We start from the raw sequence: 17,566 nt of genomic DNA on the forward strand, positions 1-17,566 counted from the left end.
TCTTTCGCTTTATTTAGTTTCTTGGTTACTTCACTTTTCAATTCCATATTTTCATTTGTTGATTTTAGAGTTTTTCTCCACAAAAATACTTAAAGAAAATCGAGTGCGAATCCTACATCCACATTTTGGCGGCGCCTGTGGGGAGTTACCGCAAAACTCTTTGATCTCAAAATCTCTCTTTTTCAAACCAAGAAACTATGGCTGATCAGCGAGCTTTGAGCAATATAATGCAATTGCCTCGCTTACTCAGTCAACCACTGATCTGACCAATCAGATGAATACACTCGCTAGTGCCAACGCCACTTTTGGTGAAAGGTTAAACTCAATCGAGCAAACTTTAACGAGTGTTCAAAATACTCAAACAAATTTGTCAAACGCGCAGAACGTTGTTTCAAGCCGTTTAGATAATTTGTCTTCAGCACAAACGACAGCGTATCAGCGCAGGCTGTTCCAAACTCCCACACTAAACAGATCCGGGAGCACTCAAACTCCTCGTACGGGCCGTCCTGCTAGTACTAGCAATCAGACAACCGTAGGAGATGGGTCCAATCCAACCGGGGATGAAAATCCCCAAAATCAGGGCAATCCTGCTATTGACGAAGAACTCCTTATGGAAGAACCTGATGTCATTCTTTCCGATGATTTCGTCAAAGTTTGTCAAGAGCTTGATGAGGTGAAGTCAAAGTTTCATCAGGCGACCAGTTCGGCACCTGAGATCGATCGAGTAATCGAAGAAACTCGACGAACACCCTTCACTTCGAGAATCTCGAACCTTCAGATCAAAGATTCTCGAAAGGTCAAATTACCAACTTACGATGGTAAAGGTGATCCTAAAAATCACCTCGCTGCTTTTCAGATCGCCGCTTGCATAATTGATCTAGAACCAGACGAGGAAGATGCCGGATATTTCAAACTATTCTCTGAGAATCTATCCGGATCGGCTTTATTATGGTTCACTCAGTTGGAGCCTGAATCTATTGATAGTTTTAAGGAATTGTCCTCCGCATTCCTAAAACAGTATTCCATGTTTATGGAAAAGGCAACCTCTGATGCAGATCTATGGAATTTAACCCAAGGTTAGAACGAACCACTTCGCAAGTATATCGCTAAATTCAAAGAAGTGATAGCCAAAATTCCTGGGGTATCACATGCTGTTGCCCTTTCTGCTTTAAGGAACGGACTTTGGCATGAATCCCGATTTCGGGAAGAGATCATCGTCAATCGTCTGAGCACTATCCAAGATGCTTTATCCAGAGCTACTAATTGGATGGAGGCAGAAGAAGAAAAGCTTAGCCTCGCTAAAAAGCATCGGCCAGCAAAATTGGTTGTTGGAAATCCGACTAAAAAATTCAAACCAAAAGATAAAAAACGGTTCGGAGTTAATCCTGCTACTAATGCCGTAGAAAAACCCTCCCCAAACAAAGGAAGATACAATTCTTCTAATACCTGGGTTAGAGATGAGAGTGTCTATTGCGATATTCATAGAGTAAATGGGCATTCCACCAAAGATTGCAGCGTACTCAAAAAGCACCTCACCGAACTGTGGGCAGCTGGAGAGCTCGCTAATTTCAATATCAAAGAGTTTGTGGAATCTTATCATAAAGAAAAAGAAGATTCCGAAGCGTCCAATCCTCCTGAAAAGAAACACAAACCCAATGGACCCGGAACTCCGAACACTCCTAAGAAAAGGATCGATGTTATAATGGGAGGATCCAAATTGTGCCGAGATTCGATCAGATCAATCAAAAGGCACAAGAAATCAGCAGCAATTCAAACCGCTGTGGGTTTCCAGTCAAATGAACAAACACCTTTTATCTCTTTCGACAATTCGGACACTCAAGGATTAACAGGACCTCATGACGATTCTCTTGTGATAACTTTAGATGTTGCGAACTTCGAAGTAACTAGGTGTCTAATTGATACTGGAAGCTCGAGAGATCTCATATTTCTAAGCACTTTGCAAAGAATGGGAATCAGTAAGGCTGACATTATCGGTCCACCGGCACCATTAGTTGCTTTCACGATTGACACATCTATGTCCTTGGGGAACATAAAACTACCAGTGCTCGCCGCAGGGGTTCCTAAAATTGTAGAATTTATTGTTTTCGACCGTCCGGCCGCTTACAACATAATTCTCGGAACTCCGTGGATTTATCAAATGAGGGCTATACCTTCAACTTATCACCAGTGTGTGAAATTTCCAACTCCTGCAGGAATCGGAACCATTCGTGGAGATCAGGAAACGTCGCGATCTTGCTACCTTATCGGACATCGTTTAAAGCTTAAATAGCAATTAATGATAAACGCTAAGCAAGAAATCACTTCACGTTACCCAAGTTGTCTCAGTTCAAGTGAAGTTACCACAGAAATTGAAATTGATTCCGCATTTCCAGATCGAAAAGTAAAAATCGGTACTACTTTAGATTCAGAAATCAAAGATCAGTTGGTAACATTTCTAAAAGAAAACAAACATACTTTTGCCTGGTCGGCGAAAGATATGCCTGGAATCGACAAAACTATCATTACCCATGATTTAAACGTCGATCCCAGTTTTAAACCAATAAAGCAAAAAAGAAGAAAACTTGGTCCAGACCGAACTCAAGTAGTCAATGACGAAGTCGATAAGCTTTTGAAAATTGGTTCCATCAAAGAAGTGAATTATCCGGACTGGTTAGCAAACCCCATGGTAGTCAAAAAGAAAAACGGAAAATGGAGAGTATGTGTCGGTGATGACATTAACAAAGCTTGCCCGAAAGATAGCTTTCCTCTCCCACATATCGATCGGCTCGTTGAGTCAACAGCCGGAAACGAACTCTTAACTTTTATGGATGCATTCTCTGGATATAATCAGATCATGATGAATCCCGAAGATGAAGAGAAAACATCCTTCATAACAGATAGAGGAATCTATTGTTACAAAGTTATGCCATTTGGTCTAAAAAATGCCGGTGCAACATACCAACGTTTAGTTAACAAAATGTTTTCAGAACATTTGAGCAAAACGATGGAAGTATATATTGATGATATGCTTGTAAAATCTCTTAAGAAATCCGAGCATATCACACATCTCGAGCAATGTTTCAAAATTCTGAACGAGTTCGGAATGAAATTAAATCCCGCTAAATGTTCCTTTGGCGTGCCTTCCGGAGAATTCCTGGGGTAGATAGTCACGGAAAGAGGGATAGAAGCTAATCCTAATCAGATTAACGTTTTCCTTACTATGCCTTCGCCAAGAAACATAAAAGAGATCCAACGATTGACAGGCAGAATTGCTGCATTAAATCGTTTTATATCGAAGTCTACCGATAGATATCTCCCCTTTTATCAAATTTTGAAAGGGAATAAAAAATTTCGGTGGGATGATCAATGCGAAGCAGCATTTGGTCAGCTCAAAACTTATCTGACAACACCGCTGATTCTCTCAAAACCTGAATTAGATGAGAAACTTTATCTCTACATTTCAGTTTCTAACCATTCCGTAAGTGGGTTTTAGTTCGAGAGGACCGAGGTGAGGAAAAGCCAATTTTCTACATAAGTAAATCTCTTACTAGTCCAGAAAGGAGATATACCATGATGGAGAAATTAGCTTTAGCAGTGGTCGTATCTGCTAGAAAACTCAGACCTTATTTCCAATCTCATCCTATAGAAGTACTAACTTCCCATCCACTTCGCTCAATTCTTCACGGGCCAAGTCAGTCCGGAAGGTTAGCAAAATGGGCAATCGAACTCATTGAGTACGATATAGAATATAAAAGTCGAACTAGCGCAAAAGCACAAGTTCTGGCTGATTTTCTAACCGAACTACCATTAGATGATAGAATCTTTGTTGAAACAGACTCTACGTGGAAATTACATGTAGATGGATCTTCTTCTAAACAAGGATCCGGAATCGGCATTAGGCTCGAAACTCCGACAAAGGAAATAATCGAGCAGCCATTTCGGTTAATGTTTCCAGCTTCGAATAATGAAGCAGAATACGAAGCTCTCTTAGCAGGACTTCGGCTTGCTCTTGCGATTGGAACAGAAAAAATAATTTCTCAGCTAGTTGTAAACCAGTTCGCTGGAGATTACGAAGCTAAGGCTCCTCAAATGGAAGCTTATCTTTCGGCTGTCAAAAAATTAGCCGGAAAATTCAAAGAATTCGAATTAGTTCGAATACCTAGAGGAGAAAACAGTTCGGCAGACGCTTTAGCTGCCCTAACTTCTACCTCAGATCCTGAACTCAAACGAGTTATCCCCGTTGAATGTATTTCCTCGCGAAGTATTTCGGTTGAAGAAACAGAAAATGATAACATTTCGGCGGCCGAATACATCGAAACTCCAAAACAAAGTTCCGGAAATAGTTCACTTGTCATCACCAGATCACGAATAAAGTCTCAAGATGACGAACTTACTCCACCATTAGAACTTCCTAAAAGAAAGTCAAAAAGAAAGTTAAAGGATCAAGAGGTTCCCATTAAAGAACCATCTCGAACCGAACAGTCACTTACAGGTGATGTAGGGGTTCAGGAGACAATTGAAGATCCTGACATTCCTTCCGAACCCGAACCAAGGAAGTTTATACTCAAGGATAATACTTCCGCTAATGATTAAGGGGGTTGACTGGAGGGTACCCATCAAAAATTTCATTCTTAATGGAGAACTACCATCTGACAAATGGCAAGCTCGCAAATTAAGAATCATCAGCGCTAAGTATTGTATAATTAAAGAGTCATTGTACAAGCGAGGCGTTAGTGATCCTTATCTTTTATGTATTTTCGGACCCGAAATTGAAATAGTGACAAGCGAGGTCCACGAAGGGCTTTGTGGTAGTCATTCTTCGGGGCGAGCAATGGCTTTCAAAATCAAACGATTAGGATATTTCTGGCCAACTATGATTTCAGACTGCATTGATTACGCCAAACGGTGTAAAAAGTGTCAGATGCACGCTCCTCTTATTCACTAGCCATCTGAAATTCTATCACATATATCCGCTCCATACCCTTTTATGAGGTGGTCGATGGATATAATCGGTCCGATGCATCATTCAACACGAGGCGTCCAATACTTATTAGTTCTAACGGACTATTTTTCCAAATGGATTGAAGCTGAAGCTTATATAAGCATACAAGATTCCGTAGTAAAGACATTCTTGTGGAAACACATTATTTTCGCTATAGAGTTCCCTACGAAATAGTAACGGACAATGTTCCGCTTGGGGTATAAAACTTAGCTACTCAACGCCGAGGTATCCTCAAGGAAATGGACAAGCGGAAGCCTCCAATAAAACCATTCTCAGCAATCTTAAAAAACGCTTGAGTGCTCGAAAAGGTGGATGGTATGACGAGCTGCAACCTGTGTTGTGGGCTTACCGAACAATCCCGAGGCGGGCAACGGGCGAAACTCCATTCTCACTAGTTTATGGGATGGAAGCCATAGTCCCGGCCGAGCTAAATGTCCCAGGTTTGCGCCGAAGCGAAGCTCCTCTTAACGAAGAGTCGAATTCTAAATTATTAGAAGACGTTCTCGATACAATCGATGAAAGGCGAGACCAATCCCTTATTCAACTTCAGAATTATCAACAGTTGACCGCTCGATACTATAACTCAAAGTTGAAAAACAGACCTTTAAATGTAGGAGACTTTGTTTTAAGGCGAGTGTTCGATAATACAAAAGAAGAAGGAGCTGGAAAACTCGGTATTAACTGGAAAGACCCTTATCAAATCGCTGAAAAAATCCGAAACGGTGTATACCGTTTACAAGACCTTGATGGAAATCCCGTTCAAAGGCCTTGGAACATAATCAACTTGAAAAAGTTCTATTGCTAAAGCAAACACATTCGAACTACGATTTGGCTTGATCCCATTCTGGGTACGTAGGCAGCTCGCTAATCACGAGTCCAGCTATAACATAAAAATAAAAATATTATTCCAGTCATGGAATCCTGTTTTTATAAATTTGATATTCGAGCATGAATATAAAGATACGTTGCTAACAATGTATAAATAAATATTTCTTGCTAAGCTAAGACCGGATCTAGAAGGGTCTTGAATTACGGAACAACTCCGCTCCTTGACCAGCGAAGTCAACGATGCTCATAATGCAACCTGGCATGTTTCCGTACTCTTAAAGTCCTAGTTCGATCCAATCGGAAGGATGGGCTTCGAGGCGATGAAGCTTGCGAGATATATCGAGGCGACGCTTCTCTAGCTCCATTATCCGTTTCCTAATCTTTTTCTTCTCATCTTCGAGATCATCATGCCGAGTGATAAGCTAAAGAAAATAAAACGCTACGTTTAGCAATAACAAAAAGAAGTTAATCACTAGGATGGAAAATACCTTATTGATAAACTCCTCAGCCTTAACACGATCTTGAGGCAACAATCTCTCGATTAGAACGATCGGAACCTGAATGCTAGTTCCCTTCTTCAATATTTGTGAATCTTTTGGTTCGCCGGACTCTCCTGCTCTTATAAGTTCGATGTCCGACGTCCTCGAAGGATCAACACTCATCACTTTGAACAAGTCTGAAGGATTCTCTGATGAGTTACCTCCCTTGAACATTTTTGTAGAATTGTCGTTGAAATTCAATGACAGACTACACCCACTTTATAATCGAAAAATTATTCGATTGCATTTAAGAGGATTAATTGACGATTTCTCAAATCTGAAATTACGACTTCCATGGAAAATGTAATCGAGTTAATTACTAATTATATTCCCTAGAATAAACGCATTAAATCTGATGAGTTAATCGGCGAATTTAAAAGCAGAAAGGGAATGTAATTAATATTGTTGGGCCTCTAGCCTAATAGTTTCTACATAATAAAAAAAAAAAAATAAATAAATAAGAAGGAGGGGTATTCGCAGGAGGAACTTCGTCTGATGGCGAACCATCTTCGCGTTTGTCGGGTTCGAGGCTCCTTTGGTAGATATCCCAATGCTTCTTCAGGAACCTAATGTGTTCTCGAAGACAGCCGGGAATGCGGGCGATAGAATCAAATCCCCTCCTCTCCCAGTTGTGAACGTCCGACTCCAAACGTCGGATCTTCCTTTCTGCTCTAGCAATCCGATCCTCAAGGATACGGCGTTTCGCTCCAAGACGTTGCCTTTCAGAGCAGAGGAAAACGTATCTTTCCGTGATCTGTAAATAACAGATACATTACGAATTTATTAAGTAAAACCTTGAAACTACTGGTACTAGGTTCAAACCTGCTCCATGAATTCATGGCACTCGATCTGTTCCTCCCGGGACATAGAAGGAAGAAAACAAGGAATAGCCACCCCTTGTGGAGTGAATCCATCCCCCGACGGGAAAAGAGATTCACTTGAAGGGAATCGTGGTGAGTTAGGACCGGAAGGTTCGCCTTGGTGAGAAGTCATCTTTGATCTAAAAAAGAAGAATTACAAAGTTTTTTAGAAAAAATCTACCGGAAAATTTCTAAAATCCAACTCTCCTTATATAGAAAAAATATGTAAGGGCACTCACTCGAGTATTTATTGAAAAAGAAAGTTAAACGTCAATCTATTGATATGACTGTTATGACCTCTCGGTTCTCGTGTACATGCACAAATAAGACCTACGAATGTAGGTTATTCAACTTAATTTTGAACTCAAAATTCGAAGACAATCAATAAATGGTATCACACCTTTTTATCTCTCAGGGAAAGCAAACAGTTCTCACTAGAGATTTCCCTAATCGAACACATTTGAAATATCGCAAAGTGTTCCTGTAAGCCGAGTTCTAACCTCGCAACCGAGAGACCGAGGAAAAATTCCAATGTTTTATTTAAAAAAAAAGGCAAGTAGGTCTGATCAGCCTATCTCTCCTATAATCCTGAACCACTTCGATAAGGAGGACTTTGCAAACCCTCCAAGTAAAATCTATGGTTTCCACCAAGATTAAATATTTCTTCCTAAAGAAATTTTAATCGAAAACCCCCTTGCGCAAATTATTCAAAACAGTAATAGAAGCCCCCTCGGGCAGAAAATTTGGGAAAGAAACAAACGGCCCCATGGCCAACAAAGCGAATTTCATGTCTTTAAATTAAAGGGACAATCCCCACATAACGTGAATGCAATCACCATCATTCATTCACAAGCGAACCGCCTTCTTCCCTTACTTGACTTGAGACAAGAGCACCCCCAACGTCATCGTCTTGAGTCACGAGAACCACTTCAGGGTTAAGCGAGCTAGCATCAAGAGGAGTCTCGTTCCTCGATTCAACACCGTCTCCCATAACCGAGGAGATGACAAGCCCCTGATCAGAGAGCCCCTGAGCTCTTCCCGAGGAGATTCTGTCAACATTGGTTCCAAACTCATTAAAATGAGCGCAAGGAGAACCGGTTAACACCATCTCGTCCAAGGACGAACCAATGTTTGGTTCGGTCAATGGAGGGGAATCAGCGAATTCAGAAGCAATCTGCTGCAAATTCAGATATGGCTGAGGAGCGGTATTTAGCTTAGCTACAGTCTCAGCTAGCTCAGCACCAACCGTCTCGTTCTCTTTAGCCAAATTGACTTTTCTATCCTCTATCTCTTTGATCAAATCGAGATTGCTTTTCATTTCATCGCGTTCGGAGTTAAGCTTGTTCCAAGCTTTGTCTGCAGCGATAAATTCCTGCACAGCAAGAAGAAACTTTTGCCCAGCTCCCTTAACCTCCTTCCGAGCATCATGAGATATTTTGCGAACATCGCTATCTTTCAGTTCGGAAAGAGACTCATTTTTGCGTTCGAGCTCCTCAGCAGCTGCTTTAACCTTGTTAAGCTCTGATCTCAGAAGCTCAATCTCGCCTTTTGCAAAGTTATGATCAGCAAGGGCAGTCTCTAGCTTTTGCTCTGTCTCAATCAAAGTCCTCCTTGTCTCCTCGCCGGATCTTTCGAGTCTCTCGATCTCTTCTTGGTGAGCCTAGTCAAGGCCAGCAGATTCCTGCACAAGCTGGAAGATTGCAGTTTTTCAATCTCTCCTTCAGCGGCAGCAACTTTCTTGGAAACTTTGGCAAGCTCCTCTTCGTAAAAGTTCACAATGTCATTCACATCCAAACTTTCCTAATAAAAGAAGTTTCATCGTAAAAAAATATATATATATTTTCTTTCAAAATCGGCTGTTTGAAGATGCAAACAGTCAAACCTGGGAAGAGTGAAATGAATGACTGATGTACATCTTCTTGATATCAGGCTTCCACCAATCAAAGGATGGAAGCTTCTTCCCAACACGGGTGTGGAAGCACCTAAACATATTCCCGATCTTCTCTTTATCTGGAATAAAGTTAGTTGTGTGAGAATTGAGTTTTCTTTAAAAGAAAGAATCTATTAATCTCAAACAACAAAATGATAGTTAAAGGTTACCGGCTTGAGACGAAGCTCTGGCAACCAGTCCTGAGTTCGAAGATGATCGAACCCTAGAGGTATTGCCTCGGGGGCGCCTAGAGGGTAACATCCCTGAACCCAGCGGTTCCTTCAAAACAGTTCTTGAATCAGGATTTGAATCCTAAGCTTCAGTAGGTTCGGGAATTGGAAGATTCGAAGGAGCGGCTCTGCCCTTCCTTGTGCTCTTGGGACGTCCCTGGGGCAGGGGTCCAAGTTCCTCAGCCTTTCTCTTCTTCATAAGAGAAGTGTCACTTGCAAGGCCTTCCTCCTCAACGATGGCATCGGCCATGTTGTCTGCTGCTGGGATCCATCGTCAACAAGGAGAGTTTTCCGGTAGACTTTGTCGTCCTCGGTGGAAGTTCCATTTTTCTTGTTTTTCCCGATCAGGGAAATCTGATCTTTAACCTTTTTGTTTGCCTCTTTGATCTTTCTCCTGTCTCGCGCGCCGTGAATTCTTTCCAGAGTAAAAGAATTCCAATTAACTGGCCTCTCCAAGACGGCCTTGTAAAATTTGAGAAAATCGACGGATGGAACTGGTCGAATCTGAGGACCTGCGAGAAAACAAAAAAAAAAAATGTTGAAACACAGTTTGAAATAACAAAGGGAGCTTATTCAGTTAAGTCCCAATTTCTACCCAAATTCGATGACCAGTGAGTTCGAGGGAGTTCGGAAGAATTTTGAATAGAAAAATTATTTATGCGGAAAAAGAACCAAAACTTCCTCGAGACGGTGTCCTGTAAAGGAAGGCCATCAATTAGATTCTGATCCGCGTTCGGATAAAGGGTATAATACCCAGAAGTTCGGGATTCACGAGCTTGGAAAAGTTCCAGGAGTTCGCAAAGTCCCAATGAGTAGCCCGCCTCCGCCGCAACAGTTAGGGTACACAAAAGATACCGGAGCATGTTGGGCGACATCTGGGAGAAAGCAATTCCCAGATGGTTCAGGTAGACGAGAAGCACCTCAGGAAGGGGAAGGAATAAGCCGCACCCTTTGAAATAAATTTCATAGGCACAACAGTAACCTTCTCGCCCCGACTCTGGAGACTCGAAGGGCTCCGGGACTACCATCTCTACCTCAGGGGGGATGAGACATAGTCTATGAAGATTGTTGAGAGAATCGATAGTTGATTCACTCTGGGGGTGAAGATCAAACCATCTCCGGTTTGAATCTGGGATTCGGACCCTTCACCCATGAGAGTTTCGAGATCGTCAGCCTTGTATTCGCAGAATTCGGAAGAAAGGTTCGACATTTTACGAAAGGGATTTTTTACCAGAAAGAAAACAGTGACTTCCGTAATAAGAATGAAGGTTTTTTAGGTAAAGCAGATAAGATGGAAAAGTAATATTACCTCTTAGAACCCTAAAGTATGATGAAAGACCGCCTAGAGAATATTGGGAAGTGGGACAGTTTTCCCCGTGGTATTAATATAAAATTAAGAAATTAATGATGACGGTTGTCAGGGAAATCAAATCATCTGATTATCCGAGATCAGCGTAATTGCGAAAAACATGGAGTAATTCCGGAATGTTAAAGATCTCGAGTCATTAATTACAGTTTACGTAAGTCTTCTAAGCCGAGCACTCAGCTCGCAAGACTTAGGGGGCTAAATTTTGGGGTCGGATCCCACACATCTTCGGTAGGATCCACTTGGATCTGTCCACGTCATTATTACATAATAATCCTCTTGGATTCCTAGATGTTTCATTGCGAGAATCGAGCTTGACCTGTCAGAAGTTCGATTCAGTTTATTAAAGAGCTCGATATTTACCAGTACGGAGTTCGCTCGTATTCAACATATAGTTCGCATAAAAGAAGGCCGAAGCGAGGAGAATATTGCTCGAGGTTCGCGGCAGCGTCAAGACGCAGGAGTTCGGAGTCAACAAGAAAGAGTTCGGAAGATCCACGCGAAGCCCAAGATAGTTCAAATTCAAGCCGTTTCGGTCAAATTGTAACCTACATGATTAATGCGGATCAATGCAATTATGAGCAGTAAATGACCGCATTGATCATGTTTTCTCTATAAAAACAACCTCAAACGCGTGTGTTTGGGGGAGAGAACAACTTTTTCCTCTTACGATCAAGCAATACAACATACTTTTTCTTTTACAATTTTGCAAGGCTTTTTACTATTTTATTCTTTCCAAGTTCTTTCGCTTTATTTAGTTTCTTGGTTACTTCCCTTTTCAATTCCATATTTTTATTTGTTGATTTTAGAGTTTTTCTCCACAAAAATACTTAAAGACAATCGAGTGTGAATCCTACATCCACAATGAGTTTTGAGTAGTGATTAGGGTTCTTGAGGATGGGTTAGAGTAGTTTAGAATCCTTGATCTGCTAGGTGGTTGAGTTTGATTGGTAGATCCCTTCTGGATTAGTTGTTCTTAATGCTAATTTCTTTCTGATCAACTAGAATTTGAGCCCAGACATTTCCGCACCCACAAGGTGTTCGATGAAATGTCTGAACCACTAATTCCAGAGATTCGTGGCTTTGTACCAAGGTATTGGTTACAGAGAGAGTTTTGACTTTAACTTGTTGATTCGTAATGCCTGTTAGGTTAGCTCTCGTCAATGGTGATTGAGTCTAGGACTAGCTTTGCTTGAGGATCTCTGTTGCGGTAGCACTTTGATTTGGTTATTGAACTTGTTGTCTAGGGATAGTTTGTTGAGCATGTTAACCACCTGTTAGATTAAGGAGACTTCACTACTCGATTACCCCATCCTCGGAAATTTCTCTTCCAATTGATTTTCTTGTTTACATCGCTATTGATTGCTTGATCTTGTTGCCTATTGCTTTGTTTTTGCTTTTTTTACTTATTTCATTTAAAGTACTCGACCACACACAGTGGTTTGGAAACGGACTGTGTGGTAGAGTATATTTGTTGCAGTTTCTGTTTGGTACTCGACCTGATACTCGACCACATCCAGTGCTTGGCATCAAGCTGTGTGATCGAGTATATTGCCTGTTTCTATTAGAATTTCTGTTTTTGCATGATCACCTAGGATTGTTACACTACAGAAAATGTGGATATTGATAGCACTAAAAGATAGCGTTTTTTATATCTATGCTATCTTTGCCTGAATCGTGATTTAAAGATAGCGTTTGATAATGTGTAAACGCTATCAATGGTTTAAGCGGGATCCAAATTTTTCACGTGGCCAAAAATTTTAGTTAACCCGCTATTGAATCTGGTTAAGCGAGACCAAAAAAAAAAATGACCTAAGGCAAAAATAAAGAAAAAACTAAAATTCACTTTCCTCTTTTTCTCTAAGGGAAAACCCGATCTAACACTTCCCCTCTCTCTATTCTTGAGCCATCGTCGATGAGAGGAGAGTCTGGGAAATGAAGAACGTACCTGAAGGAAAGAACCTATAGAGAGAATTTTCTGGGTTCGTGCGCAACGAATCGCCATTAGAGAAGACATTTCTCTGAGATTTTGGGGCTGTGGAGTTAGAAATGGTAAAGATTAAAACCCTGAGAAAGAGTTAGAAATTTATATTCGATTGTGTTTATGATTTTATTCAATTATGGTATTTGCGTGTTTGAAATTTGCAGATACCAATCGAATCGTCATTGCAAAGAGTTCCTTCAAGCTTTCTAATCCTCTCGGTTGGTTACTTTATTCCCTTTCTCATCGAATTTTTCAATTTATTTTATCTTTTGTTTGATCAATTTTTCAAGTACTTAAATCGCTGATTCTTAATTTGTTGAGTTTCTGATTACTTGAATTAGATCGTGTAAGATTCTGATTTTGGAACTCAATCTTGATTAGTTTTGATCTTCTGGGATCAGATATGATTTTTTAATTTGTGGTTTTGATTGGATTGTAATTCATGTATCATTTTAGTTGAAAGAGTTAGCTCAAGCTTATGAAGTGCTTAGTGATCCGGAGAAGCGTGAGATTTATGACGAGTATGGTGACGATGCACTCAAGGAAGGATTGATAGATGATGAACAAGGAAGATCCTCTCAATTCAGTGAGGATTTTCTTCTAAGCAATCCATGTGATGGAGGAGACAGCTCCTTGCTTACTCTTTCTGGGGACGCTTCTTCTGATCTTGACCTTGGCTGTCCTAATGACAACTTCTCCTTAACAGAGCAATTGGAACTGCAGTTTTTGTCTGATGAGCTTGAGTTAGGCATCACAGACCGTGCTGAAACCCAAGACTTGATGTAAGTTAACTTGGAGAGACACATGGATTGTTGTTACCCTTGAGACTGTTCAGAGTGAGTTTCTCTCTTTAACTTGCTAGCTTTTTTGTTCTGATTGCAGGAGATCTACCAAGTGAATCATGGCCAAAACTGTGTTCCTGCATCAATGTCTGTTACTGCAGAGCCTTCTCTAGGATCAGCAGTTAACCACATACCAGGAATGAGATGGAGTCCTGAGCTCCATGAGCTTTTTCTAGAGGCCGTGAACAAGCTTGAAGGGCCTGAAAGTGAGTTAGCTTTTATGTTATTCCAACAACCAATCTATTATTCGAAAGAGTTCTTCTGACCAATATCTTTTTGTTTCACTCCTGTTCCCAGACCCCTGAAAGAGATTTTACTATCAAGATATCTGGTCTGTAAATATACAATGAAAATGTTAGTGTTTTGCTGAATTCATATTCCGGTCGTGCCCTTAAACTCCTTGATGACTCAGAGGTATTACACTAATTTACATTAATTATGTTCTTGCTCATGTTATGGCCTTGATTGACTGTAGACTGTGGGTACGTCTCAATGATATTATCTCATCATTGTCTTTCTTTAATCAATGCTAGATTGCTGGTTGATTCCATGGATGTGTAATGAGTTAGTAGTCAAATTTTTATCGGATATAGCTGAGGTCTGATGTAGTTAAGGACGGCTCTTGAGGTTTTGCAGGGTAAAATCAATTTGACAGAGAGGGAAATGTTGGAGAAATCATCTCAGTTAGCTATGGAGAGAAATAAAAGAAAAGAACTCTATAATGCTTACAAGAAGCTGACATCCAAATATAAGTTTGTCTGCAAAAGATTTGGTCTTACTGCCGACAGCTTCCTTGAGGATGATGGTCACTGGACCAAGAGTGAAGAATGCTGTCAAGTTGAGCAGAGTATCTGCTTACTGAATTCAGAACCTCCTATTGATGATATGATAGAGGATCATGACACCACTTTTGTTTTATATATCTCTGTTACATGTATACTCTTATCATTTGTAAATAAAATATTTCTAACAATATTCTTTTGTTCTCCATTTTCTTTGAGATTGATTATTTATATGAGATTGATTATTTTAAGGCATGTACTTTAGGTTTCAAGTTAAATGATTTTAAAGATTTTTTTTAAGATTTTTTAAATGATTTTCGAATTTTGTAAAAAAAAAAGTTAAAAAAAAAATAACCAAATATCTCAAAAAGACATAAATATTTAATTATAATATTAATAATTACAAAAATAATAACAAAGTTATAATTTTAAAGAGTTTAGGGTATAGAGTTTAGGGTTTTAGGATATAGGGTTTAGGGTATGAAATGTATGGTTTAGGTTTTTGGATTATATTTGTTTGAAATAGTAATAATATTAATTATAACAAATAATAACATAAATAAAATTCATTTTTAAAAATAGTTTAGGGTTTAGGGTTTAGGGTTTAGGGTTTAGTGCTTTAAATAGTAGCTAATATTAATGATATAAAGTAGTATACTATTATAACATAAATGAATTCTATCATTTTATTAATTATAACATCATTAATGTGTTTCAACAATATGATTTACACAATAAGAAGATTAGTGTACATGTATTCTAATGCAATCATATGTGTTCCCTTCAAATTTCAAAAAACGTTGCAAAATATTTTTTTTTAAATTGTAAAAAAATTATATAATCATGTAAATAACTCATAAACATATTAATTCATCAATATATAATTTTTTAAAATTATATAAATAGTAAAAACACATTTTTATGCATATAAACAAAATAAGCCAATCATAATGTTTCACTCGGATTGCTGATGTGGCGAGATCTCAGCCATTCATCGGATCTAATACTTGATCACTTTACTCAATCCAATCATAATGTTTCACTCAGATACATGACGTGGCGACATCTCAGCCTTTCAAAGGCTTTGGCGGCTGTATGTTTAAGGTAATCTCATCCGTTCATCGCCCAACAAAGGCTTTGGCGAGATTCTCTTCAACCCTTTCTTCCTTTCCTCGACATCGACTGAGAACAAAATTCACAACAAAATTAATTCAGATTAGGTCTTCGTCTTTGGCGACGGCTACTACGACGCCGGCAACAAGCAGTTTCTCTCCGGGAACCATGTCGACGCCAATTCTCCACCGATGGCCACATCATTCCTGACTATCTCGGTACATTTCATATATACTGATCTCTTGAAATCGGTGCTAATTCGTGAAACAGAATGAATGAATTTGAGTTGTCTCTGTTTTGCGCAGCTGAATTGATGGGTATCCCAAGAATCCCACCGATTCTACGGAGCTCGGCAGAGGATCTCTCTCACGGAGCTAGCTTCACTATGGCCGACGCCACCGTCCTCGGCTCTCCTCTCAAAACGGTCAGCTTTTAGTTTTCTCTGTTAGATCTCGCCTTTAAGTAAAGTTTCTGTATGGACCATTTGAATTTGCGTTAGTGATATCTGGAGATTTCTTTTGTTTAAGTAAGATTAGTTTACATATGAACACAGATGACTCTGTCTCAACAAGTGATCAAATTCTTCCAAAACAAGAACAAATGGACTGATAAAGCTTTGTCAGAAGCTATCTACTTGACCCACATTGGCTATGATGATTATTGGGTTTTATAGTTTTGGTTGATTGGTTTCTAGAGCTTGTGCTTTTGCTGCATCTTCTGTTACAATTTCTCTTTCGTTTTTCATATTGAATCTTCTTGTTGCTGCATCTTCTGTTAGTGTGTAAGCTGCTGTTCTTCTCTTTGTTTGGTTTATAGTTAGTTTTCGTTTTGGTTTCTTTTATTGACTCTAAGACTGAATTTGGTTTCTTTAAACAACCTGACAGAGTCAAAATGAATGGTTGCTGATAGCAGATGTTACTCAATCGTGTTGGCTACTCTCCTAAGATCAGCCACAGAGAGCTGGTAGAAATGGCAGAGCACCGGAAGGAATTGGAGAAGATGGCAAAACCCGTTCTTGATACTCTAAGAAACTACCAGGACTTGCCTCCGGTAATCTTCTTACTTTGTTTTCATTGAATCGAAAAACCTGATAACATCTCTGGTTCTCCAAGTCTTAATTAAACTGTGATTGTTCAGCATTATCAGTCTCCACTTTATTATTGGTTATTGCTAGTGTCGCTTCACAGTGTATATATATATCATTTCCTTCGGTCTCTTTTTTTAATTTGACTTATTTGTTTATGATTTAATTGGTTTTGTCTTTACAGTTTCATGTTAATGACCAAGCTGCAATTGAGATGGTTAAAGGTCGACGAAGCAATATTCAGAAGAAATTGTAGTTTTTAATTTTTGTTTTTGTTTTACGCCAAATTAGTGTGTAAACTTTTTTTATATAAGAGTTTTTGTATATTATTTTATGTAATAATGATAATAAATATTGTATTTTATTTTTGATATGTTATTTTAATCCAAAAATTCCAGTAAATGTGATTTAAATATAATTAAAATAATTAACAAAAATACAAATATTATAAAAAATAAAAATTACTGAAATAATTAATCAAATATAAATATTGCAGAAAAAACAAATTATAAAAACAGATACAATCCAATCATAACTATTATTATACGTTATTAGCGTCATAAACGTTATCGTTGTATACATAACTATTGCACAACGCAAAACCGCTATCAAAAGTGTCCGAGTTTCTATAACGGGCGATGTCAGAGCGCTTAAGGAAACGTTATGGTAGATGAATAATTGCGTTTTTCGGCCGCTATTAATACCCACATTTCCTGTAGTGTTAGAAACACCAAAACCTGTTATTGCTTGGCTTGACTCAGTGAAATCTGATTGCATCTTGATTGCTGGCATCACACCCATTTGGATTGACACCTTAAATACTACAATGACATGATAGTACTTTAAGGAATTGAGAACTAGTTAAAATCTTACTATCATACCATTACATTGACTACTTTCATAACTAGACCATAAAGTTATCGTAATGGTCCCTTTTATGTCTTTAAGTACTGACCCATTTTGTTATCATAATTTCCAAAACTATAATGTGTACACAATGGAAAAC

General features: G+C 39.1%; 2 protein-coding genes across 7 annotated transcripts; both read left to right on the forward strand.

Annotated features, from left to right (window-relative positions):
* The first annotated feature begins 12,538 nt into the window (after nt 1-12,538).
* LOC9304465 (myb family transcription factor PHL6) lies at nt 12,539-14,571 on the forward strand. 5 transcript variants are annotated; one of them, XR_002330221.1, is made up of 6 exons: nt 12,539-12,807; nt 12,904-12,957; nt 13,196-13,521; nt 13,622-13,787; nt 13,890-13,995; nt 14,218-14,571. XR_002330221.1 is itself a non-coding variant. In XM_021016706.1 (5 exons), the coding sequence occupies exons 1-4, from the start codon at nt 12,805-12,807 to the stop codon at nt 13,635-13,637; spliced, it is 399 nt and encodes a 132-aa protein (XP_020872365.1). In that variant the 5' UTR covers nt 12,543-12,804; the 3' UTR covers nt 13,638-13,787; nt 14,218-14,571. The 5 variants fall into 5 exon arrangements, 4 of the variants coding, with proteins under 4 accessions (XP_020872365.1, XP_020872366.1, XP_020872363.1 ...); XM_021016706.1 differs by lacking the exon at nt 13,890-13,995 and having other exon boundaries at nt 12,543-12,807; XM_021016707.1 differs by lacking the exons at nt 13,890-13,995; nt 14,218-14,571 and adding an exon at nt 14,115-14,187 and having other exon boundaries at nt 12,543-12,807.
* Nucleotides 14,572-15,474: 903 nt separating this feature from the next.
* LOC9304466 (AUGMIN subunit 1) lies at nt 15,475-16,962 on the forward strand. 2 transcript variants are annotated; one of them, XM_021019462.1, is made up of 4 exons: nt 15,475-15,694; nt 15,782-15,900; nt 16,389-16,526; nt 16,745-16,962. In XM_021019462.1, the coding sequence occupies exons 2-4, from the start codon at nt 15,790-15,792 to the stop codon at nt 16,814-16,816; spliced, it is 321 nt and encodes a 106-aa protein (XP_020875121.1). In that variant the 5' UTR covers nt 15,475-15,694; nt 15,782-15,789; the 3' UTR covers nt 16,817-16,962. The 2 variants fall into 2 exon arrangements, 1 of the variants encoding a protein (XP_020875121.1); XR_002330702.1 differs by having other exon boundaries at nt 15,476-15,694; nt 16,361-16,526.
* Nucleotides 16,963-17,566: the final 604 nt, after the last annotated feature.

This window comes from Arabidopsis lyrata (genome assembly GCF_000004255.2).
Source record: "Arabidopsis lyrata subsp. lyrata unplaced genomic scaffold ARALYscaffold_7, whole genome shotgun sequence".
Lineage (NCBI taxonomy): Eukaryota > Viridiplantae > Streptophyta > Magnoliopsida > Brassicales > Brassicaceae > Arabidopsis > Arabidopsis lyrata.

Bases quoted from the DNA above. Each gene is read 5' to 3' on its own strand.
- LOC9304466 (XM_021019462.1), top strand. From the start codon at position 15,790: ATGGGTATCCCAAGAATCCCACCGATTCTACGGAGCTCGGCAGAGGAT. The intron at 15,901-16,388 runs GTCAGCTTTTAG...TGCTGATAGCAG, and splicing joins TCGGCTCTCCTCTCAAAACG to ATGTTACTCAATCGTGTTGG. The intron at 16,527-16,744 runs GTAATCTTCTTA...TTGTCTTTACAG, and splicing joins ACTACCAGGACTTGCCTCCG to TTTCATGTTAATGACCAAGC.
- LOC9304465 (XM_021016706.1), top strand. The intron at 12,958-13,195 runs GTTGGTTACTTT...GTATCATTTTAG, and splicing joins CAAGCTTTCTAATCCTCTCG to TTGAAAGAGTTAGCTCAAGC.